The sequence below is a fragment of the Notolepis coatsorum genome, assembly GCF_963971535.1.
Source record: "Notolepis coatsorum genome assembly, chromosome: 14".
Taxonomy (NCBI): Eukaryota; Metazoa; Chordata; class Actinopteri; order Aulopiformes; family Paralepididae; genus Notolepis; species Notolepis coatsorum.
In genome coordinates, this window is record NC_140178.1 from 97120844 (window position 1) to 97147267 (window position 26424).

At 44.1% G+C, this 26424-nt stretch overlaps 1 protein-coding gene across 1 annotated transcript in view; it reads left to right on the forward strand.

Moving 5' to 3' along the window:
- Positions 1 to 26424, forward strand: part of LOC311241231 (carbonic anhydrase-related protein 10-like) — a 436426-nt gene that overhangs the window by 367669 nt on the left and 42333 nt on the right. Inside the window, exon 4 of the mRNA XM_084329987.1 lies at positions 11644 to 11829. Within this exon, the coding sequence (XP_084186113.1) occupies positions 11644 to 11829 (186 nt within the window). The remainder of the gene's footprint in view (positions 1 to 11643; positions 11830 to 26424) is intronic.

The window sequence follows — 26424 nt, forward strand, 5'->3', positions numbered from 1 at the left end:
GCAGAGATCAGGCCCACCACCACTGTGTCGTCAGCAAATTTGATGATTGTGTTGCTACTCCGCTGAGCCACACAGTCGTGTGTGTACAGGGAGTAGAGGAGGGGACTCAGAACACAGCCCTGGGGGGCCCCTATGTTGAGGGTGATGGATGAGGAGGTGCAGTTGCCTGCTCTCACCACCTGGGGTCTGCCTGTCAGGAAGTCCAAGACCCACTGGCAGAGGTCATAGTTCAGGCCCAGGTCCCTGAGCTTGGCTATGAGTTTGGAGGGGACTATGGTATTGAATGCCGAGCTGTAGTCGATGAATAGCATTCTCACATAGTTCCCCTTCCTCTTGTCCAGGTGTGATGCTGCTGTGTGCAGCACATGGGCTATGGCGTCCTCCATGGACCTGTTGGGGCGGTATGCAAATTGCAGGGGGTCCATGTTGATGGGGAGGGAGGAGCAGATGTAGCCCTTTACTAGCTTCTCAAAGCACTTCATGGCTATGGAGGTGAGAGCTACAGGGCGGTAGTCGTTGAGGCAAGCAGGCTTGGATTTCTTGGGTACAGGGATAATAGTGGACTTCTTCAGGCAGGTGGGGATGACAGCCTGTTCTAAGGACAGGTTAAATATGTCAGTGAATACCGGGGCCAGTTGGTCGGCACAGACTTTTAGGACGCGGCCGGGGATGCCGTCCGGTCCTGCTGCCTTCCTGATATTCACTTTTTTAAAGGTCCGCCTCACCACATCGTATGAATGTGTATACATGTGAATGAATGTTGGTGGTGGTCGGAGGGGCCGTAGGCGATGATTATTCGCCACGCTTCCGTGAGTCTGCCTCAGGGCAGCTCTGGCTGCAATTGTAGCTTACCACCACCGGTATGACTGTGTATGAACGAATAATGGACTCTGTGAAGCGCTCTGGGTGTCATGAAGAGCGCTATATAAATCCAAGTCATTATTATTATTATTATTATTACCTCATGCTCTGTTACCCTGAACACTGAGTCTCCATCAGCAGCAGACCCCCCCCCCCATTGCCGTGGCTTGTGGGCTGGTGTTGTTATTACCAGCATCAAACCTCGCATAGAAGGTATTGAGGTCATTTGCTAAGGAGATGTCACTGTTCAGTTTGAGGGAGGTGCCTTTGTAGTCCGTCATCGTTTTGAGCCCCTGCCACATAGCTCTGGAGTCGGCCTGTTCAAACTGGAGTAAAATTGTATCCCTGTAGCGCCGTTTTGCCTCTATTACTGTCCTCCTTACGTTGTATCGCGCCACCTTGTGGTCATTCATGTTGCCTGCCACCAGGCCGTCGTTGTATGCTTTGGTGCGTGTTTTCAGAGCTTCACGGACGGATTTGTCTACCCAGGGTTTTTGATTTGGGTAAACTTTAATTGTGGTAGTGGGGATTGTTTCTTCCACCAAAGTACGAACAAAGTCCAGCACTGTCTCCGTGTAGACATTAATGTTATCTGTGTCGCGGAACACCCCCCAGTCTGTGCACTCAAACGCAGCTTGGAGCGTCTCCTCTGACGTCACATCCCATTTCTGCACCTCTCGCGAGACTACATGTGTGTTCTTGATTCTTTGTTTGTACTTTGGAGAAAGAAAGATGGCCGCATGATCAGACTTCCCAAAGCCACTAGCAGAATGAGCCTTGTATCCACCCTTGAATTGCGAGTAACAGTGATCTAAAATGTTACCGCCTCTGGTATTACAAGTCACATGCTGATAGAAGTCAGGCAAAACCTTTCTCAGATTGGCGCTATTGAAATCACCCACTACTCCAAGGGCGGCGTTAACGTTCGCGGCTTGGAGTTTGTTTACCTCATCGTGAAGTCTGGAGAGCCACTATCGCTGGCTTGCGGTGGAATGTACACTCCTACAAGGATGATCGCCGTTAACTCTCTCGGAAGGAAGAAAGGACGACACTTGATTGTTATATATTCCAGGTTGGGGCAGCAGTGGTTCGATAATTCCTTCACGTTGGCTGGATCGCTCCAATTGTTGTTCACCATGAAGGCGATCCCACCTCCGCGCTGTTTGCCGGATTCAGCTGTTCTATCCTTGCGGTGAATGAAGAAGTGATCGGCCGGTTGGATGGCGTGGTCCGGGGTTTCTGGCGACAGCCACGTTTCAATGAAGCAGAGAACATTACAATCTCTAACGTCTCTCTGGAATTTAATCCTTGCTCGGATGTCGTCTAATTTATTGTCAATCGATTGTACATTGGCTAGCAATATACTGGGTAGTGGCGTTCGGTGTCGTCTGGTTCTCAGTCTGTTACGAATCCCAGCTCTCTTCCCACGCCGTCTGATGGTTCCTTTGTTCCTGGGGTCAAGACCTGGTCCTGGTGTCCTCAAGATCTCAACAGGCCATTGCTGCGGTTCAGAAAGCTGATCCAGGGAGTAATCTACATTTACATTTTTTACATTACATTTAATCTAGTCGGTAAATTTCCCGTAATCCGATGTCTATAAGTGACTGACGGTCATACACATTAAATGCACCTACTGTTGGTACAGACAAAACTCTTAAAACTATAAATATTAGCAAAAGTAAGCACAGTCTCGACGGAGCGCACAGACAGGCGGCCGGACGTAGCGGCGCCATCTTCAAAGCGGCGCCACCTCCATTTCTCTCGGTGTCACCCTCTCTCTTATCTACTCTCTCTCTACTCTCTATACCAGGGCTATTCAACTAAATTGTTCAGGGGGCCACATTGTCAGAAACCCAAGGGGCCAGGGGCCGGACTGCCACAGCGCCTCCCCGTGCTATGAATATATGTACACTTGACACAACACGCAACCACATTTTCACAACTTTTATTTAACTACATTGCAAAAGTAGTATACTTTTCAAAAAAAGTGCTTCATTTATGTGCCACATCTGCAACATCTCCTGCAGAAAGTGCTTCATTTATGTCTGTGCAACAACTGCAACATCTCCTCTTCAACATTTCAATATAAAAATAAAATAAAAAACAAACAAGTGCATGATGTGCATCTGAATATTCTAACATCAACACACATTTATAGTGCAGCTGAGCTTATGAAAAAGTGCTTCATGTCTGTGCAACAACAGCAAATCACAGCATCTTATTAGCACTTATTGTCCACTCTTAACTCTCAAACATCAGGGGGGTGGGGGGCAGACAGGCCTAGCCTACATACACACATCTAATGAGAGCGATTGCACTTCTTTGACTGGGCAATGGCAGAGAAAGAGGGTTCATAGGAAGTGAGGGCTACCCGCAAACAGTGATGCAAATGCTCATTTGTCAAGGAGGCACGTTGCTTGTTTTAATGGCATTCATGTGAGAGAAACTGGATTCACAGGTGTATGTTGAGCCAAACATTGTTAGCACAGATATTGCCAGCGTTTTTATTTTGGGGAATGTCTTGACATGAATACACTTTATCCAAAATGTTGTGGTGGATTCATTCTCAAGTGCCTGCTTCAGAGCAGATGATGCTTGCATGTCAATTATTTCAAGTTGCAGGAGACCTTCATCAATGTGAAGTGATGCAAGGAACTCTTGTCCTTTTGTGGAAATAGCAGCTACATTGGCAAATGGGTTGCTCACAAAATGCATCAATTCTCTGGACATGTCAAATTCATCAAATCGACTTGCAAAGTTTTCCCTCAATTTATCAATGAAATCTGTCATTAATTGAGTGACTTTTGGCTCAATTGTGCGTGTTAACGTTGACATGAAAAGAAAAAAGTTAAAAAAAAAAATATGAAAAAAGATTTTTTTTTTTTTTTTTTTTTTTTAATTATTATCATGTAATCTTTGGCGGGCCGATCAGAATCATCCCGCGGGCCGGATCTGGCCCGCGGGCCGCCAGTTGAATAGCCCTGCTCAGGCCCGGACTGGCCATCGGGAGCACCGGGAGTTTTCCCGGTGGCCTGGCCTGCACAGATAAAAAAAAAATTTAAAATTTAAAATTTAAAAAAAATTTATATATATTTTTTTTTTATAATTTTTATTTTTTTTGTTGCCAGGCCATTGTTTCTAGTTGTGGCGGCGGCGCGGCGCGATAGTTAGATAACTTAGGTGGGTGGGGAACAACCAGGATTTCACTGTCTGCGACAGAGTTGGAGAACTATCTGACTCTCTCCCTCGGATCACACACACACAATGGAGCCGTGCTGCCGCTTGTGATTGGTGGAGGCGGGACCAGGCGATACAACTGATTGACAGTGGAGGCGGCGAATGGAATGGCAGATGGCACTCTGCAGAATACTGTAACAGCCAGGCAGTGAGCCAGGTAGTTTTGTAATAATGAAAGGTCTGTTATTTAATGTTTGTGTAAGGGCTATTTTAACTGTTGATGGGTAGTGCATCAGTAAAGTGAATATGGTATTGTGCTCTTGCTCTGTTTGAATAGGTGGAGAGAGTGGTTAACTGTATTATAATAGTAAATAGACAAATATGTTGTGCTCTTGCTTTTTTCTTTTTGAAGGTGGAGAGAGTAGCATTGCTAGTGCCACAACAGTTTTATTTGAGGTTCATAACAGTACATTGTACTAAGCAATTGTTGGCTCATTAGTTTGTGATTCACATGCACTAAAATTCACCAGAATGCAGGAAATTAAGGCCCTGTCCACACGAGAGTTTGGATTTAATATGACCGAAGTTTGAAAAAATAAAACTCCGTCCACACGGTGAACACAGGTGGACAACCGTGTATAACTGCGTACTCACGGGCAGAGCTGGAACCCAGCAACCGATACATTTAGTACAATGTAATACAATGCCAAAGCAGTAGGCGGCGATGTTGTTCAGACATGAAGGCCATTTCAACCAATCAGAAAAGACTGAACGCTCACTAAACTTCCTGTTGGGTCGCGATCTGCCATTAATTAACTGAAGAAGAAGAAGTAACGTTACCGATATGAAATGGATGTAAACGTTATTTAACAGATTGCAGAATGGGTACAATACAATACGGCTCAATACAAACAATTGTTAAGGGGATGCAGTCTGGACTGGGTTCCTTATAAGTTATAACAATAACTTGACAACACATGAGTTTAGTTTAGCTGCAGCTACATGTTTACTCTGAGCGTCAACAGACATCAGTCGATCACAACACTCTTCAACACAGACGATACGTTTTGAACAAAAGTTTGTTACAATCATTTTCATATAACGCTACTTGGGACAGCTCTGCTGTAAACACTGGTGTAGTTGGCTCTGCTCTAATCTCTCTACCCCGCGGTCTGCCGTGAACATGGGGAATAATTGCGACAGCTCTGCTGTAAACACTGGGAATAACCTCGGTTGCTATGCCCACACGCAACTGCAAAACCGCACAACTCCACCCTGGCCACCGGTTTCAAAAGACCGCGGTTGCAGTGTAGCAAATCCCCGGTTGTGTGTGGCCGAACAGTGCAACTGCGCACATACAATCACGGTTACATTAAACCCAGCGTTCGTGTGGACGGGGCCTAAGTCTTTGTAACAAAAAAAATCCTGGTGGGGGACCCCCAGACCCCCCGCTTAAAAAGTTGCCTGACTGGGGCTATAGTCCGGCCCTGGCCCTGCTCTATACCCTCTCTCTACTCTACTCTCTCTCTTTACCTTTCTCTCTCTCCCTCTATCTCTCTCTTTCCCTCTCCCCCTCTCTCTCTTTCTTTTTTTTTTTTTGAACTTTCTTTTATTTTGTGTCATAATGAACATCACATTGCAATAATCATACAGTATAGTATACTTGATTCACATATTCAATGACATTTGTTACTCAGGCTCTTCCCTCTTATTCAATTTGTTTTCAAAGTATTCAGCATAATCAAAATAAGCTGTATAATCCGAGTACGCCTCTTAAACAACCCAGTGGGGAGGGATTTTTACAATTTTTTTTTTGATTTTTTGTAGGATAAGAAACGAAAAAATAAATAGAAAAATAAATTTAGCGAAAGGAAAAAAAAAAAGAAAAAAGAACAACAAAAAAAGAAAAAAAAGAAAGAGAGGGCGGCAGACTCATGCTAGTGTATCTCCAGGTACAAGGTTACATGTGACCATCTCTGCATAAACATATCTTTTTTCAGTTGCAATTGTGCAGTCATTTCTTCCATTGTATACATCTGTCTCAGTCTCTTGGTCCATTGTTTGATTGACGGTGGTTGATTTTGTAGCCATGCCATAGTTATCATTTTCCTTGCTATTAACAGTATCACTCTCAAGATGTATAACGTATCTCCATAGTATGTGCCTTTCGGTATACATCCCAAGATATAGTACGATGGATTCAGAGGTAAGTCAAGATCTAGAATGGTTTTAATCTCATTTTTGATATTCACCCAAAATGTCTGCACCCTTGGACAGTCCCAGAAAATATGTGTATGATCTCCGATCAATCCACATCCTCTCCAACATAGTGGTGAGGACCCACCAGCAAATCCGGAGAGAACTTGAGGAGTCCTAAAGTACCTGACCTTGACCTTCCAGTCAAACTCCTTCCACATTGGACTATTTGTGATTTTATGATTGCTTGAATGGCTGTCCTCCCATTCTTCATCTTCTATGATCACATTAGCTTCCAACTCCCATTTTTCTTTAATATAGGTGGTGTCTCCTGGATCGTCTAGTTGTAACATGTTGTAAATATTGGATATCTGCTTTCTTTCCATCAAGTTTTTTTCTATTGTGTTAATAAAGTACCGCTCCACATTTGTTGGTGGTCTCTTAATTGCTTCCCACTCACTGTGAGTCATTACATAGTGTCTTATTTGAAAGTATCTAACTCTCTCTCTTTTTCTCTCTATCTATCTCTCTTTCTCTTTCCCTTTCCCCCTCTCTATCTCTCTATCTCTCTCTCTCTGTCTCTCTCCTTCTCTCTCTCTCTCTGTCCGTACACCCCGATGCCATCGGTTGAAGAAATAAAGGAGAAATAAAGAAGCTTTGAAGTTTTGTCTTATGCCTTTTGGGCCTCCCAAGACCGGAGATCAAACAGACCCTAACCGTCTACTCACCCGACTGCATTTGATTTGTCTTCTTATTTCCACCGGGAGCCGGGATTTATTGCAAAGCCGACGCCCACCTGCTGCGTACCGATGCGAGTCACCAAACAGCGTTTTTGTTTTAAGTGAGACTATGTCTTTGAAAATCTACCCTATAAGACCATCGGCTTATAGGTGCGGTTGCCTCTAAACCCATGTCTGTTCTTCGAGTATCATAAAACAAAAGGAGACAAACTGTGAATCCCAAATATCTGACTGCCGTCTCTGACAACCTCTCATGATCTTCAGATCTCCTGACGGGTTTGGATGTCAGCATTTTACAGAGCCCGTGTTGCTTGTCGTCATAAAGAAAGCACAGATCAAACCGCTTAACACAGACATGGTCTATATAATATAATATATAATACTGTATATATGGGGGCGACAGTGGCTCAGGAAGTAGAGCGGTTGTCTGATAATCATAAGGTTTGATTCCTGCTCTTCCCAGCAGCGTGTCAAAGTGTCCTTGAGCACGACCCTTCAACCCTAACTGCTCCCGATGAGCCGGTTGGCACTTTGCATGGTTGTCTCTGCCGTCTGTGTATGTGTGTGTGAGTGAATTGGTGAATGTGAGGCATAAATTGTAAAGCGCTTTGGATAAAAACACTATATAAATGCAGTCCATTTATAAATGCAGTCCATATAATATACATAATATAATATACTGAATAGTCTTTGACTTTGACCACTTTTCATTTGGAATCTGTGAACTCAAAGTGGAATCTTTTTAATATGAGCGATTTGTACCAGACATGTGTCACTCGTTTCCTCAGACAATAGTTTTTTTATAATATTTTTTTTATTATTATTATAATTTCTTTATTATTATAAAAAAAGAAAGTTCCCATACAGTAATACAAGTAAAAAGAATAAAGACCAAGCACAAAAAGTACAAATAGCTAGTTTTTCAATGGAAAAATGCAGCATAATATGTTTCAGTAATATTGAGAGTGAATCTGAAGATAGCTCTATGTGTAACCTTTCATTATAGCCCAAGATTTTGACTGTACGTCGAAGCGTTCAAGAGTTACAGTATAGCGTTTGGAGACATAGGGTCTCCAAATGGCCATTTTAGAAAAACGTATAGACATACTATTAGAAATAGTTGTGTAAAACACTCATTTTCTGTGGTATTGTTATCAACTTTAGACCTGTACTAGATAAGGCTTTAGGCTATGGACCCATTGTGTTTTCCAGGTCATACCTGATTCCTTTCAAAGGAGACCAGACTCATGCATGTGCTATAAGTATAAAGTATAATAAATTGCAGTTTACTTTGAGTATGCAATTTTCAGGCGTTATCTGAAAAATGTGCCCACCTGTTAAGAGGTTAACCTCTTAAGCCCTAGCCATATTTTCTGAAAGTTCGGCCTAAAAGTACATACCCAAGTAAAGTTGCATTCATTCATTATGTTATTCAGAGTCTTTGGTGTATGGCGGCTCCTACCCTCTGGAACTTTCTCCTGGCTGAGATTCAATGTGAGCAATTTGTACCACACTTCTGTGTCGTTATTTCACACAGCTAGAAAGGGGGGTTATTCTTGTACGCCGGGAAAGTGCAGCCGGTACCTATGAACATACACCACGCTCTCCTGAAGCCTGAAGTGAGAAGAGAGAATCCTGGGATCTGTGGCGTCGCCTTGATGTCAAATCTGGGGCTGATCCGTAGACAACCAACTGACTTTGAATGCCGATAAAATATTTGTGTGAGATCTTCCACCAAAATGAGGTTTGAAGGCGGGTTTGTTAGAAATGCTAGGATGTGCATCTCATTTAGGAGAGAATGCAACATTTGATCAATTAAATGGTGCATTCATATAGTGCTTTTATCCAAAGTGCTTTACAGTTTGTTCCTCACATTTTACCCATTCACACACCGACGGCGGAGGCAACCATGCAAGGTGCCAACCTGCTCATCGGGAGCAGCACTTCGACACAGTGCCCGGGAGGAGCGGGAATCGAACTGGGAACATCTGAATGACCAGACGACCACTGTGGCCCCCGTTTTTTGCCTATGGAGCAGCCTAGATTCTACATCTGGGTGACATCACACATTAGAAGGTAGAAAGGTTAACCTTCTGTAGTGTGGTAGTGAAAGGTTAACCTTCTGTAGTGTGGTAGTGAAAGGGTTAACCTTCTGCAGTGTGGTAGTGAAAGGTTAACCTTCTGTAGTGTGGTACTGAAAGGGTTAACCTTCTGTAGTGTGGTACTGAAAGGTTAACCTTTTAGTGTGGTAGTGAAAGGGTTAACCTTCTGTAGTGTGGTAGTGAAAGGGTTAACCTTCTGTAGTGTGGTACTGAAAGGGTTAACCTTCTGTAGTGTGGTACTAAAAGGTTAACCTTCTGTAGTGTGGTAGTGAAAGGTTAACCTTCTGTAGTGTGGCAGTGAAAGGTTAACCTTCTGTAGTGTGGTAGTGAAAGGTTAACCTTCTGTAGTGTGGTAGTGAAAGGTTAACCTTCTGTAGTGTGGTAGTGAAAGGGTTAACCTTCTGTAGTGCAGTAGTGAAAGGTTAACCTTCTGTAGTGCAGTAGTGAAAGGTTAACCTTCTGTAGTGCAGTAGTGAAAGGTTAACCTTCTGTAGTGTGGTAGTGAAAGGGTTAACCTTCTGTAGTGCGGTAGTGAAAGGTTAACCTTCTGTAGTGCAGTAGTGAAAGGTTAACCTTCTGTAGTGCAGTAGTGAAAGGTTAACCTTCTGTAGTGCAGTAGTGAAAGGTTAACCTTCTGTAGTGCAGTAGTGAAAGGTTAACCTTCTGTAGTGCAGTAGTGAAAGGTTAACCTTCTGTAGTGCAGTAGTGAAAGCCCACCTTGCAGAAGTCTCTGGACGGATGCTATACCGGAATGCTGCGTGTGGTACTGAACATTGATCAAAGCGAGCATGTAACCAACAAACATCTGTACGGGGGGTACCAAGGCTGAGCGACAAAGTGGCATCCAGGAGGATGAAACTTGCAGGTCACTGCCACCGACACCAGGAACTTCCGACTAGTAAGCTAGTGCTCTGGGAGCCGACACACGGGCGCCCCACGGACGTCCCACGCCAACATACGTGGACATACTGAGGAAGGACGCAGGTGTGGAGAGCTCTACGGAACTGGCCGGATGTATGGAGGATCGGGATGATTGGAATCTCCGCTGAGGACGACCAAATGATGAAAGGGTTAACCTTTTTTCTTTTTTTTTTTTTGATATTTTTGCACAAATCTTTCCAATATTCACAAGACATCTTTCCACAGCATAAATTATGCAACATCCAAGATTTTTTCTTTTTCGTAACATCATACAAAACATACAAAAGACTCATACAAACACATTAACAACTGACATGGAAATTAAAAAAGCACTTACAAAAAAAAAACATTACTATACATTGTGCATATATATCCCTGATGCACATACGTTACATGTAGACCGATCTACCTGCGAGCAGGTATGTGCTGCATCTTCTATCGGGATGCCATCTTTCTCCATAGTGCATGTGAGAGGATGCGTCTCAAATATATGAAGGTGTGCGTGAGAACATGTATGAATGTGTGTCTCAGATATGTGTATGTGGGTACGTGTCTCACGTAAGTATGTGTGTATGTCTCATACGTGTGTGTGTGTGTGTGTGCGAAAGGGTTAACCTTCTGTAGTGTGGTAGTGAACGGGTTAAAGTGTCATAGTAAATCATCAACACTTGCATCAATTTGGAGCGAGAGGAGCCTCAACTTCTCCTACTTTACACTGACTTTACTTTTTACTTTAACTTTTACTATTTTTTTACTTCATCAATTTCAGCCAGATATGCTTCAACAAGTAGCCTTGTTACCAAACCTCTAATGCTGCGGGGAAGACGGCAGCTGGGTTTCAGTTAATGAGAGTTTCACACCAGAGGTGTCTGCGGCGCAGGCCTTTGTTGAAAACAACGATCTAGCTCAGCCAGGGGCGTCATGCAAACCAGAATTCTGGGGGGGGGGGTACAAAAGGTTTCTTTGGGTGTGTTTTGCAAGCTATAGAGCTGCTGGTCACAGCTAAAAACATCTACAGAAAAACTCCTTGAAAATATGTAGGTCCTTAGATGCCGTCATGTGTCCAATGGAATCTTCTCTTACAGTAAAGCGATTTTACGTATAAGAACGTATTTGTTTAAATACAGTAAACTATGTTTAAAGAAGTGGGAAAAAGTGCTTACTCATGTTTACATTGTAAATCCTTATTCTTAAAAAAGAAAAGAAAAAGTGCTTATCCTTGAAGATTAAGCTGTGATTATTACATCAGTAATGGTTTCACCTCAGCACTTAGCTCATCACAATTAGACTGCTTTCTCCTCTCATCTGTTACACACATAGCAGCATAGTAATGAATGGCTGAAGATAATGAATGGAATAAAATATGTATGAGGAATACAGATAGAAGACTAGGAACTCCAGACCCTCTGATAATAATTATAATATTATAAGTATTAATAATATTAATAATGTGATATACAACATTCATTTCTGAATGTTCATTGTGATTGGTCGTTGGAGTCACATGGTAGTTTTAAGGCTCACAGACAAGGTTATCGTCCAGGGTGAGTTGGATTTGAAGCCTGGTGATCATTAAGCCCCCCCCCCCCTGCTTTCTATAAAACTACAAACGTAGAATGACCCATCTCCCATCTCCTCCATTCTAGATCGGAGGCACCATGTATAACACGGGGAAGCATGTGTCCCTGCGGCCCGACAAAGCCCACCTGGTGAACATCTCCGGGGGTCCGCTGAGCTACAGCTACCGTCTGGAGGAGGTCAGGCTGCACTTCGGCAGCGAAGACGACCAGGGCTCGGAGCACCTCCTCAACGGGCAGGGCTTCCCTGGAGAGGTGAGAGAATATACTCACAAATATGAAACATAGAGTATACATTTGTACTACATACAGTATATTGTAGTGTCACTTTAAGGGAGTCTCTCACACCAGAGTTGAAGGGTCAAGGGGGAGGAGATATAGGTAGAGTAGGAAGTGTTTGGTATGGTTGTTGTTATCCCTTTGATCGCCGGGGTTAAATTCATAATTTACCATCCCTCGCCAGCCCTATTTAACATGGAGAAGTTCCCCTTCTTTGCAGGGCTATAACTTTTTAAATTGTATTGCTAAATTGACATTACCATGGCCCATTCAAAGTCCTATATCTATTGTTCAGGGTGTAGCAACGTTATACTTTTTCATTCACATATTCATACTAAAATACGGTCTAAAGTATAAGTATGTTTTTATCGTTTTCTGCAGCTTTCTCCAGAACGTGATTTATAGCCCTAAATGCATTATATTGATGATTGTATACAGTTTGATAGCAATCGGCGCGAGATAAAAAATGTCAAATGGACGTACTTCTAGAAGTTACTTCGTATGATCTGATGTTGACCGGATGGGCGGGGGGTCGTTTATAATTCCGTGGGCAACGTTATATCATTCATCTAGTGTGGGTGATATGATCATTGGAGCAGTTAGTATAGAAGACATTACAAAATAACGCTGAGACTCACCGTAGCTTCCTCTCGCCGTTGGGAGATGAGCGTGGAACAGAATTTTTTCTATTATGGGATGTCAAAATATCCGATCCATTTCCAGGTTGTATAATAGTATATACGTCCAAATCATGTTGTTTATCGAGTTATTGGCAACGGATCGATATCCATTGTGTCGAGCTCGAGTCCCGGGACCTATAGCGAGTGATCGGACCAAATTGAAATGAGCACCAGCTTCCACTTCCCTGTTTCTTCCCTGGGCGATCTGCCGATCGGCCACCAGATGGCGCTCTTGAACCGTTAGAGAGTTGACAGGGGCTCACCAGTACATATAATGTCTCCGGGGGAGAAATATGATTTCAATCACAGATTTTTGAAATATTGATATCAAAGACGCTGTCCAGCGTCATCGGCAGAATAAGCATGGCGGGGAATGACGTGTTTCAGCGTCAACAGCGATTAAAGGGTTAAGAAATAAAGTTGGAAGTAAACCGAAGGAAGCCTGTCACTCCGTTTATTCATTCACTCCTTTCCTTCGACTTCCACATTGGTGACTCTGAATGTTGAAATGAGTAACGATGACAACGCGACATGGGGGGCGACAGTGGCTCAGGAGGTAGAGCAGTCGTCTGGCAATCCGGAGGTTCCCGGTTCGATTCCCGCTCCTCCCGGGCAGCGTGTCATTGTGTCCTTGAGCAAGACACTTAACCCCTAATTGCTCCCGATGAGCAGGTTGGCACCTTGCATGGTTGCCTCCACCGTCGGTGTGTGAATGTGTGAATGAACGGGTAAAATGTAACAAATTGTAAAGCGCTTTGGCTAAAAGCGCTATATAAAAAAGCAGCCATTTACCATTTACCATTTACAACGCTGTTCGCCCCACTGTGGCTGCGGTGACCGTAAAACTGCAGGAGTTTTGGCAACACGATCCGGACCCGTGGTTTCAACACGTCGAGGCTCAATTCCACCTGCGCTGTGTCACGGTGGACGACACCAAGTATTATCATGTCGTCGCTGCGTTGGATTCATCCACCACCCGCCGTGTAATGGGACTGCTGAGAGACCCTGCCGGGTGCCGGAAAGTACGCAGCTCTCAAGCAACAACTGTTGCGGCTTTTCCAGCTGTCCGATACGCGGTGCACTCGCCTCCTCACGATGGTGGCACCATGGCATACAACCAGCTGGCAAACGGGCTGTGTGAGCGTTTCCACCGCACCATGAAGGCTGCTCTCCGGGCTGCTCGCACAGGCAGTAATTGGGTCAACCATTTGCCGTGGGTCATGCTAGGCCTGCACTCTGCCCCAAAGGAGGATCTGCAGTCCTCTTCTGCCGAGCTCGTATTGGGCCAGCCACTAAGAGTCCCTGGGGAGTTCCTCCCAGGTGCCACACCTGGTCAGCTGCAACTCATCGTTTGGCCTGCAAAACATTCTTCACTCAGTGTTTTTGAGCTCTCACACCGCTCCCTATGGGTTACTCCAGCCACCGGCATCCCCTCATCACCCATGGTCACACATTTCCTTGGACTTTGTCACCGGGTTACCCCCGTCGGAAAGGAAACACCACCATCCTCACGGTGGTAGACCGGTTCTTTAAGGCCGCCCACTTCATCCCCCTTCCCAGACTACCCTCTGCCAAGGAGATGTGGTCATTGACCGGGGCCCACAATTCTCTGCCCAGTTCTGGAAGGCGTTTTGCTCCCTCATCGGGGCTACAGCCAGCCTATCTTCGGGGCTATCAGCCCCAATCAAATGGCCAATCTGAGTGGGCCAACCAGGACCTGGGGACCACCCTGCGGTGCCTGGTTGCATCCAACCCCCTCCACCTGGAGTCAACAACTTGTGTGTGCCCACAATTCCCTTCCCAGTTTGGCCACTAATCTGTCCCCTTTTCAATGTTCTCTAGGATATCAATGAGATCAAATCAAAAACCCTGGGTAGACAAATCCGTCCGTGAAGCTCTGAGAGCGCGCACCAAAGCATACAACGACGGCCTAGTGGCAGGCAACATGAATGACCACAAGGTGGCGCGATACAACGTAAGGAGGACAGTGACAGAGGCCAAACGGCGCTACAGGGATAAAATTTAACTCCAGTTTGAACAGGCTGACTCTAGAGCTATGTGGCAGGGGCTCAAAACGATGACAGACTACAAACTGAACAGTGACATCTCCTTAGCAAATTACCTCAATACCTTCTATGCAAGGTTTGATGCTGGTAATAACAACACCAGTCCACAAGCCACGGCAATGGGGGGGGGGGGGGGGGTCTGCTGCTGATGGAGACTCAGTGTTCAGGGTAACAGAGCATGAGGTGAGGCGGACCTTTAAAAAAGTGAATATCAGGAAGGCAGCAGGTCCGGACGGCATCCCCGGCTGCGTCCTAAAAGTCTGTGCCGACCAACTGGCCCCGGTATTCACTGACATATTTAACCTGTCCTTAGAACAGGCTGTCATCCCCACCTGCCTGAAGAAGTCCACTATTATCCCTGTACCCAAAAAATCCAAGCCTGCTTGCCTCAACGACTACTGCCCTGTAGCTCTCACCTCCATAGCCATGAAGTGCTTTGAGAAGCTAGTAAAGGGCTACATCTGCTCCTCCCTCCCCATCAACATGGACCCCCTGCAATTTGCATACCGCCCCAACAGGTCCACGGAGGACGCCATAGCCCATGTGCTGCACACAGCAGCATCACACCTGGAGAAGAGGCAGGGGAACTATGTGAGAATGCTATTCATCGACTTACAGCTCGGCATTCAATACCATAGTCCCCTCCATACTCATAGCCAAGCTCAGGGACCTGGGCTTGAACTATGACTTCTGCCAGTGGGTCTTGGACTTCCTGACGGGCAGACCCCAGGTGGTGAGAGCAGGCAACTGCACCTCCTCATCCATCACCCTCAACATAGGGGCCCCCCAGGGCTGTGTTCTGAGTCCCCTCCTCTACTCCCTGTACACACACGACTGTGTGGCTCAGCGGAGTAGCAATACAATCATCAAATTTGCTGACGACACAGTGGTGGTGGGCCTGATCTCTGCCAACGACGAGAGGGCCTACCTGGAAGAGGTCAAGGTCCTGGCGGGATGGTGCCAGGAAAACAGCCTCTCCCTGAACGTCAGCAAAACAAAGGAGATGATTGTGGACTTCAGGAGGTCGGGGGTCAAGGACTACAGCCCCCTCAGCATCGACAGGGCACCGGTTGAGAGAGTCAACAGCTTTAAGTACCTCGGAGCCTACATATCCGAGGACTTGACATGGACCACACACATTGACAGTGTTGTGAAGAAGGCACGACAACGCCTCTACTTCCTCAGGCGCCTAAGGAAGTTCCAAGTCAGTCAGAAGATCCTTAAGAACTTCTACTCATGTACAATAGAGAGCATCCTGACTGGCAACATCACCTCCTGGTTTGGGAATAGCACTGCACAAGACCGAAGCAGACTACAAAGAGTGACACGTTCAGCCGAACGCACAATTGGAGGGGGGCTCCCCACCCTCCAGAACATTTACAACAAGCGTTGCAGGGGCAAGGCTAAGAGAATCATTAAAGACTCCAGTCACCCGAACAACTGCCTCTTTGAACTGCTGCGGTCAGGCAAGCGATACCGGAGTCTCAAGGCGAGCACAGAAAGACTCAGAAGAAGCTTCTATCCCCAGGCCATCAGGCTGCTAAACGAACAATGAACACTACACAACAACAACCATCAAACGCACATAGCACACACATCCACACGCACACACTCACTTTAAACAAACACACTGTAGCACCCACTCCACACACTTTATAGCACACACTCACTTTAAACAAACACACTGTAGCACCCACTCCCCACACTTTATATTTATTGATGAAGGATTGCACTACAACTCGTACACAGGCACGTGCACACATAGAGGCCAAGGGGTGCCTGAGCACCTGCCTTTTTGAGCCTAATCAAAAAAGTGCCTTTTTTTTTTTTTTTTTTATCGTTACGCATATAGACTGCCCTTCCAACTGAAAAATGTCAGGATATAATCAAAATATTAGGTAAAGAGAGAGATGCCCCATATTCCATTGCAGTTTGCATGGCCTCCTCAGCGTGCCTCTCCGCGGACCTATATATTTTATGCATAGCGTGGGTGGTGATGATGATGATAGAAACCGCTGTTGAATGCTGGTATTACACTCATTGAGGGACACGAAGAAGTCAAGTCCGATGGGATTTGGGAATCTCAAATACAAATCGGGATTGGAATAAAAAATGCATTTATATTAAACAATACAGAATATACAGCACTTCTTGGGGTCTGTAGGGTAAGCACTTATTCCCTCCCCCCTGAACATTTATGGAGATGTGTGGGCCTTTTAAGTCAGTGATAAAAGTGTCTTTCAAGGATAAGTGAGCTCCTGCACTGATTATTATAGTTCAATATTCAATATTTGATCACCAAAAACCCCCAAAAAGCATAAAAAGGGGGCTCCCCGCCCGGAAAGGGCCCTTGAAAATCGCCCATGCGCGCTACGTGCGCTCGGTTTATATATACACACAAGTGTAGTGCCCTTTTCAGCCTTTGAGCACCTGCCCCTCTAAAGTCCTGTGCACGTCCCTGCCTGCAGGGGTGGTAGTGCAATACCCGTGGTACGCTCGGCTGAGCGCACCACTCTCTGTAGGGCCTTCTTGTCCTGTGCCGTGCTGTTTCCATACCAGGCAGTGATGTTTCCAGTCAAGATGCTCTCTACAGCTCCAGAGTAGAAGGACTGGAGTATCTTCCCAGATACTCTGAACTTCCTTAACTGTCTCAGGTGGTAGAGGCGCTGTTTCGCCTTCTTTACGACTGAGTCTATGTGTGTTGACCATGTCAGGTCCTCTGAGATGTGGACCCCCAGGTACTTAAAGCTGCTCACCCTGTCCACGGTAGCCCCGTTAATCCTCAGTGGTGTGTGTGTCTCCTGCTGTCCTCTCCTATAATCCACGATCAGCTCCTTGGTTTTACCAATGTTCAGGAGCAGGCTGTTGTTGTGCTTAGTTGTGCTTAGTATCACATAGTTCAATATTCAATATTTGATCACCAAACCCCCCCCAAAAGCATAAAAAGGCCCCTCCCACCCAAAAATGTTCAATGTCCCAATGTTCAGGAGCAGGCTGTTGTTGTGCTTACTTGTGCTTAGTATCACATAGTTCAATATTCAATATTTGATCACCAAACCCCCCCCAAAAGCATAAAAAGGCCCCTCCCACCCAAAAAGGCCCCCCAAAAATAGCACAGGCCCAGTGCCCTTTTCAGCCTTTGAGCACCTGCCCCTCTAAAGTCCTGTACACGTCCCTGCGTCCTACGCCAACTACACTGGCTTCCCATTAAACACAGCATAGACTACAAGATCCTCCTCCATACATTCAAGGCCATCCACAACCTCGCCCCTCCATACCTGTCCGACCTCCTCCACATCAACATTCCCACCCAGTCCCTCAGGTCTGCCTCCTCCATCAACCTGACCGTCCCCCCAGCCCGTCTGTCCCCATGGGGTCAAGAGCCTTCAGCCTTTTAATTGTTGTACGGCGACCTTGAGTGTCTTGAAAGGCGCCTTATAAATAAAATGTATTATTATTATTATTATTATTATTATTATTATTATTATAAAGACATATGGTCAGGCACTCTACTACTGGCCCCTGAGCAGCTAACACTGGAGCGGTTAAAGCTGAGGTGCCTTGCTCAAGGGCACAGCTAGCAGGCACGTGCACACATAGAGCCCAATGGGTGCACAAGCACCTGCCCTTTTGTGCCTCATAAAAAAGTGCCCTTTTTATGCCAATTATCTTTACCATATTTTCTTTTTTACCTCCATATAGAGAGAGTGATCTGCAATCTGCTTGGGTTGGGGGTGCAATTCCTAACAGGCTCAACCATATGGATAAAAGTTCCCATATTATGTGCAAACTAAAAACAGATATTACATTACATTACACAAACTACAAACATATATTACATTACATTACACAAACTAAAAACAGATATTACATTACATTACACAAACTACAAACAGATATTACATTACATTACACAAACTAATGCACCACCTTTGGCTGATAGTTCAGTTCAGTAATTTTTTATTTCGGGCTTTCGACACATAACAACGGTCATTCCATAAATCACCACACTTTTACCAGCTGCTATTGCAGCATTGTCCAATTGTCCGAAAAGGGCTAGGGAGAAGCACTAGGCTTGTCGGGCCCTACCCCTGAAGACTTACGCTTAAAAAAAATCATTTTTTTTACATACATACATAGTAGATACATATAGTACACATTTCAGTGCACACATATAGTACACATTACAGTACACATTACAGTATAGTATACCTGCAGTATATAATAGTATATATAATAGTATATAGTACATAATAGTGTATACAGCACATATATAATTTGATGTGAGATATAAAGTACATGATATATACAATACAATATAGTACCATAATATAATAGTACATACTGCAAATATAGTTCAATATAATATACAAATGAATTATAATATGATTATATAATGTGATATGATATAGCGCACAATACAGTATCATACGTATTTATTATTATTATTAATTGTTTTAAATATGCCATTAAAGCTCTTCTTCCCTTCTGTAATAGATTTTTTTAGTCTAGATTTGAATTGATTTATGTTTTCACAGTATTTTTGCTCATCCTGTAGCCCATTCCACAGGGTGGCTCCGTAAGAGGAGATACATATTATTTTCAGGTTGGTTTTCATCACAGGTTTTTTGAAGTTCAATGGTCCTCTGAGGTTGTATCCCCCCTCTTTATCCAGAAATGTGCTTCTTACATTTACCGGTAATTGATTATTTCTTGCTTTGTACATAACTTGCAGAGTTTTAAAGTTTACCATATCAATGAACCTCAAAATGTGTGACTGTAGAAACAGTGTGTGTGTGTGGTCCCGATATCCTGCATTGTTTATTACTCGTATTGCTCTTTTTTGTAGGATAGTCAATGTATTTATGGTTGTTTTGCATGTGTTACCCCGTACCTCTGTGCAGTAATGCAGGTAAGGCAAGATCATTGCACAGTACAGAGTGTGCAATGAGTTGGGATTGAGTACATGTCTCACCTTACTAATAATTGAGATGCTCTTTGCCATCTTAGCCCTCACATATTCTATATGGGGTTTCCAGCCGAGTTTATTGTCTAAAATCACTCCTAGGAATTTATTTGCATATACTATTTCTATTATATTATTATCTATTATGGCTGATAGTAATTTATTAATTTCTTAGGATTTATTTTGGTCTAATAAATGTTTAAGGTTCTTAGATGGATCCCCTGCTGCCTCCTCCTCCTCTTCCTCCTCCTTCTCATCATCATCTTCCTCCTCCTACTCTTCCTCCTCTCCCTCTTCCTCCTCCTCCTAATCCTCCTCTTCCTCATCCTCCTCCTCCTCCTGCTCCTAATCCTCCTCTTCCTGCTCCTAATCCTCATCTTCCTCCTCCTCCTCTTCCTCCTCTCCCTCTTCCTCATCCTCCTCCTCCTGCTCCTAATCCTCCTCTTCCTGCTCCTAATCCTCCTCTTCCTCCTCCTCCTCCTGCTCATAATCCTCCTCTTCATAATCCTGCTCTTCCTCCTCCTCCTCCTCGTCCTCCTCCTCCTCCTCCTCCTCCTCCTCGTCCTCCTCCTCATCCTCCTAATCCTCATATTCCTAATCCTCCTCATCCTCCTCCTCCTCTTCCTCATTCTCCTCCTCCTCTTCCTCCTCCTCCTCCTCCTCCTCCTCCTCCTCCTCCTCCTCCTCCTGATCCTCCTCCTGCTCCTCCTCCTCCTGCTCCTCCAGCTCCTCCTCCTCCTCCTCCTCCTCCTCCTCCTGCTCCTGCTCCTCCTCCTCCTCCTCATCCTCCTGCTCCTCCTCCTCCTGCTCCTCCTCATCCTCCTGCTCCTCCTCCTCATCCGTCTCTTCCTCCTCCTCCTCCTCCTCCTCCTCCTCCTCCTCCTCCTCCTCCTCCTCCACAGGGAGCAGCGTACTGGCTCATGTAAAATGGCAGGCCATGCATTATGCAGCAGTTTATGCCACTGCGCTGGGTCTCCATGTCCTCGGCTACAGTCCACTTGTCGCTGCTCTGGTCGTAGCACTCCACGTTGGAGATGTTGCTGAAGACATCGTCGCCTCCGACCACGAAGAGCAGGTCGTCCAGCACCGCGATGCCAAAGTATCTGCGGGGGGTGAGCATGTCGGGCAGGGCGCTCCAGGAGTCAGTCAAGGGGCTGTAGGCCTCCGCGCTACGCAGGGCGTGTCCACCGTCTGACCCTCCCACCTGAGGACAGGACACATGAGAGGAATGTTGTAGTGTGTGGTTAAGGCAGGCAGACACTGTATTAATCCATTTAGGGAAATGAGGGCATCACAGAAGCATTGAAAGTCAAATGATATATCTATACAAATATCTAGTATAAAGCATTTGTCTCCGTGTGCACCTACTGCATAGACATGTCCTCTGTATGCTGCGACTCCCACTCCGTAACGCCTGGTGCTCATGGGGGCGATCAGAGTCCACTGTGAGCGGATCCCCCATCCTGTTGAAGCCACCACAGATGTAAACCTGTAATAAGAAAGAATATTCTAATTTAAAGACATTTCTGATTTCTGATCTAACGTTCCTTGTGTTCATCTAGCACCCTGTGTCCCTCAGTTCCACCCACCTTGCCCTGGAGGGCTGCTGCCCCGGCGTCGCCCCTGCGGTCCAGCATGGGTGAGATCACTGTCCACTGGTCGGTTTCAGGCTCGTAGCGCTCGGCGGTGTTCAGTACCACGAATCCGTTGTCCCCTCCCATGGCGTAGATACAGCCGTCCAACACGACCACGCTGAGCTCACGGCGGCGTGAGTGCATGGGAGCCGCCTGCAGCCAGCTGCGAGTGACGGGGTTGAACCTGCGCACACTGCTGAGACACTTCCAGTCGTCCCGGCCACCGACGCAGTAGACCAGACCGTGGAGATAAGCGGTGCCGTGGCACCACCGGGGACTCTCCCCCTCAACGCTCACGTCCATCCATCCACCGGCTCGGATATCGTAAGCCTCCATGGTGGTGCTGCCGCCACCCCAGCCTCCGATGGCCAATAGGACCTCCTGGGGCAGGCGTGGGCGGGTCAGGGGGTTTGGGAGCCTGTCGGAGCCAGGGGGGTTCAGGACGCTGAGGATGAGGGGCCTGCAGTCGTGGCTGTCCCTCACCACAGGGTTGTTCTGGACGTTGTTCCTGAAGTAGTCAGGCCTCATCAAGCCCATGCGAACCTGGGAAGAGACAAGCAGACAGCGGGTACAACTTAGACATCGGTTGTAGACGGTTTCTGTTGCTAGGGAACAGTTTGGACCCAAATGTTTGACAACCACTGTACTAGGGAACCTAGTGTTGTTTTAATGTAATGCACAGTAATACAATTCGTTTTTTTTAAATTTTTTATAAATGTTTTTATTTAATTTTCATACATAAAACAGAACATAACAGTACAACAATAATAATAATAATAATAATAATAATAATAATAATAATAATAATAATAATAATAATAATAATAATAATAATAATAATAATAATAATAATAATAATAATAATAATAATAATAATAATAATAATAATAATAATAATAATAACAATGACAACAGCAACGACAACAATAATAACAGTAACATGAATCATAATGACCTTGGCAAGAGACAGACAAACAAGGAAAAGTAAAATAATAAAAAAATAAATAAAATAAATGTGGCTCAGGCAATAGCAACCATGTTTGCGTATCCATAATACAATTAGTTACCTTGGGCAGCAGCAAAGGGATGTCTGCTTTACGCTCCTCACGGGAGTGGTCGATCCAACGGAGGACGGCCTCGAACACCGTCTCCTCGCTCTTCACGTTCAGGTCATCCCTCTCGATGATGTCCACCAGTTGCTGCAGGGACAGCTCCACAAACTCCTGTGAGACATGCAACATCTCCTCAAAGTGGCACACGATGCAGAGATGGGCCTTGCGCCTCAGGTCAGGGCAGCAGTAGATGTCCGTGAACCTCCAGATGCCGACACAGTTTTCCAGAGACAGCTGGCCTTCTAGGAAGTCAGAGCATGCTCCTACTATGCCAGTGACGCGAAGCTGGTCTGCAGCCACCAGAAGCTCTTCCACGTTCTCTGCTGTCACCAGCACAAAGCGTGTGTAGGAGTACTCTATGATGAGCTGTATCATACCCGGGGACACCCCAGGGATAGTGTGGACTGCTTTCTCTGAGTCGCTCCAGCGAGTGAAGAGGGCTCTGTGGGACGCAGAGTATAGAGATATCTGATGAGTAAACAGTAAGCAACATTCTGTCCTGTGTAGTAATATATTTTCACTGTAGAAGTATAGGGTCTTAGCACAGTAGAAGTATAGTATCTTTTTAGGGCAGAAGTACAGTATAGTATCTGTTTACAGTAGAAGTACAGTATAGTATATGTTTACAGTAGAAGTACAGTATATTATATGTTTACAGTAGAAATACAGTATAGTATATGTTTACAGTAGAAGTACAGTATCATATATGTTTACAGTAGAAGTGCAGTATATTATATGTTACAGTATAAGTACAGTATAGTATATGTTACAGTATAAGTACAGTATATTATATGTTTACAGTCGAAGTACAGTATACTATATGTTTACAGTATAAGTACAGTATTGTATATGTTTACAGTAGAAGTACAGTATAGTATAGGTTTACAGTAGAAGTGCAGTATAGTATATTTTTACAGTATAAGTACAGTATATTATCTGTTTACAGTAGAAGTGCAGTATAGTATATTTTACAGTAGAAGTGCAGTATAGTATATGTTTACAGTATAAGTACAGTATATTATATGTTTACAGTAGAAGTACAGTATAATATATGTTTACAGTATAAGTACAGTATTGTATATGTTTACATTAGAAGTACAGTATAGTATCTGTTTACAGTAGAAGTGCAGTATAGTATCTGTTTACAGTAGAAGTACAGTATATTATCTGTTTACAGTAGAAGTACAGTATATTATATGTTTACAGTATACATACAGTATAGTATATTTTTTACAGTAGAAGTACAGTATATTATCTTTTTACAGTATGCATACAGTATATTATCTGTTTACAGTAGAAGTACAGTATAGTATATGTTTACAGTAGAAGTACTGTATATTATCTGTGTACAGTAAAAAGTACAGTATGGTATCTGTTTACTAACCAAGCTAACCTGAACCAAGCTAACCTAAACCAAGCTAAACTGAAGCAAGCTAACCTGAACCAAGCTAAACTGAACCAAGCTAAGCTTAACCAAGCTAACCTGAACCAAGCTAACCTAAACCAAGCTAAGCTGAACCAAGCTAACCTGAACCAAGCTAACCTGAAACAAGCTAAGCTGAACAAGCTAACCTGAACCAAGCTTACCTGAAATAGTCGCTGCAGTCACACAGGAGGGCCTTGTGGGCATTTAACTCAGTGCTGTTGACTTTAATAACCACATCAGAGCCTTCCCTCCAGACGCAGCTCATTAAGGATTGTACAGGACATTGTTTCCTTTTCCATGTGGGGATTTTAAATTGTATCTACAGAATATATTCAAGCTTACAGACAAATAGCCAGGAACAACAAGTGAGATCTTCACTTGTCTTCTGAGATCTGAGAATTGTTGAATATAATCTCTACACAAATGTTCTAGAATGCTTGATTATGACATCATACTGTGACATCACAAATGTTCTAGAATGTTCTATTATGACATCATACGGTGCCATCACGAATGTTCTAGAATGTTTGATTATGACATCATACTGTGACATCACAAATGTTCTAGAATGTTCTATTATGACATCACAAATGTTCTAGAATGTTCTATTATGACATCATACTGTGACATCCAGTGATGGGAATATTTTTCAGTAAAGAGTAAACGGATTACTCTTCCAATCTTAATAACGCTGTTACCGTTACTGCCAAAAAATGCGGTGCGTTACTATGATTGAAGCTGTTTTTTTCAGTTCAGACAGATCTCTGCGCTGAGAAGCAATACTTTTTTCCTTGGTTAGTGGGCAGTGCGCGATTGGCTGAGGTTGAGTAAAATGTCATGGTAAGCCAATCAGAGGTAGAGGTGGGCGGGTGTTCGAAATAATCCAGAGGCTGACACACAGCGACAACACAAGCGACTCAGTCAACGACAGACCGCGGTTCCGTGTACGTTTTGATAGGTTGTTTGGCGAGCCCAAATAATCCAAAACTAATCCAACGAACAACACAAGCGAGCAGTCAACGACAGACAGTCCATGAGCATTTTTTGTTCACTCTTGTGTTAGTTGTGTTGCAGCGCAGGGCACTACAGTAGTGGAGGCTACAGCCTTATCAACAGTGCTGCACTTCCTGGTTTAATAGCACAGTCTTCAGGTGCTCAGATATATATATGTATGTCATGCATGTCTTAAATGTCACGATTAGATTAGTTTAGATGATTAGATTAGATTCTTATATCTGTATGTTGTGTATGTCATGAATTGAAAATGGGGGACCCTGATGTAAACAAGACGAAAGTCTCTCTGGTCTGCATCCCCTTAACAATTGTGTGTATTGAGCTGTACTGTACTGTACCCATTCTGCAATCTGTTCATTAAAATGTTCAATCAATCAGTATATATTTGTTATTTATTTTTGGTATAGTGCTTAACAAGCATAATTTAATGTTGCCCAGTTGTGGCCTGTTGAGGGGCAATACATATCAAAAGTTCCAAAACATCTATTGTGTTTGTATTTGTATGATCCACTATATAAACATAGTAATTATAATATCTACATAAATTTGATTGGAGGCTAGTCTCACTTTGTCCCACAGCAACATTAAAATTGTTTAGATTTGTGTATGTTGTTTATGTAAAAATTGTACTTGAAAGTAACACAATAGTTACTTTCTGAAGTAACTAGTTACTTTTATAATTTGTAACTGAGTAAGTAATTTAGTTACTTTTTGGAAGAAGTAACTAGTAACTGTAACTAGTTACTTTTTAAAAGTAACTTGCCCAACACTGGTGACATCACAACGGAACATGTTTGAGTACCATTTGAATAATTTAAATAATATGTTGACATTAAAAAAAGAACAAATAAAATGGTAAAAGAAACTACATAAAACAATGATACACATTATAATAAAATATTTAAGTAAAATGTATAGAAATAAAGAAAAATAAGACAATGAAATAAAGATAATAATTCATTTAAAAGCTATTTTAAAGAGGTAAGTTTTGAGCAGTGCCAACCGAGTCTGCTGTCCTAACAGACTTGGGGTCTGTAGGGTAAGCACTTATTCCCTCCGCCCTGCACATTTATGGAGATGTATGGGCCTTTTAAAGTGGAAATGAAGCAGTGAGCATAAATACATATTCATAGCATCACATTAGTATTTAGATAAGCCACAGAAGAAGTCACGTTATAAAAATAAGCAGTTTCTAAGAAAAAACGATTTGTTGTGTACATTTCTGAAGCATTTAGCATTATGGGCGCGGCCATTTTGTTGCTGACGTCATACCGTGGCTTGGGTGTATACACTCTGGTTAGCTGCCTATATTGAATGGGTCGGTTAGCAAATAAAATGTTGCCTACAAAACAACGGGACCGCGGTGGTTCTGTTTGTATTGCTCCTGGCTGTTCAAACTAATTTTACCATGTGAGAGAGAGGAAAGTTGGTTAATTTCCACAAACTACCAGTGAAAAAAACAGTGTTGTTGACATGTTGGCTCGGGCTGCCTGCACCCAGACGGCGCGACCAGCCTGTTGTACAGGGAAGGAGGATCTGCAGCGAACACTTCATTGCCTCGGATTATGTTGTTGGGGTGGGATGTTTGTCCAGAAGACCACTAATCAGCTGAAGCCGGACGCGGTTCCCTCGGTCTTCGACAGACAGACCGGCGTTAGCTCTCGGGAGCTAGT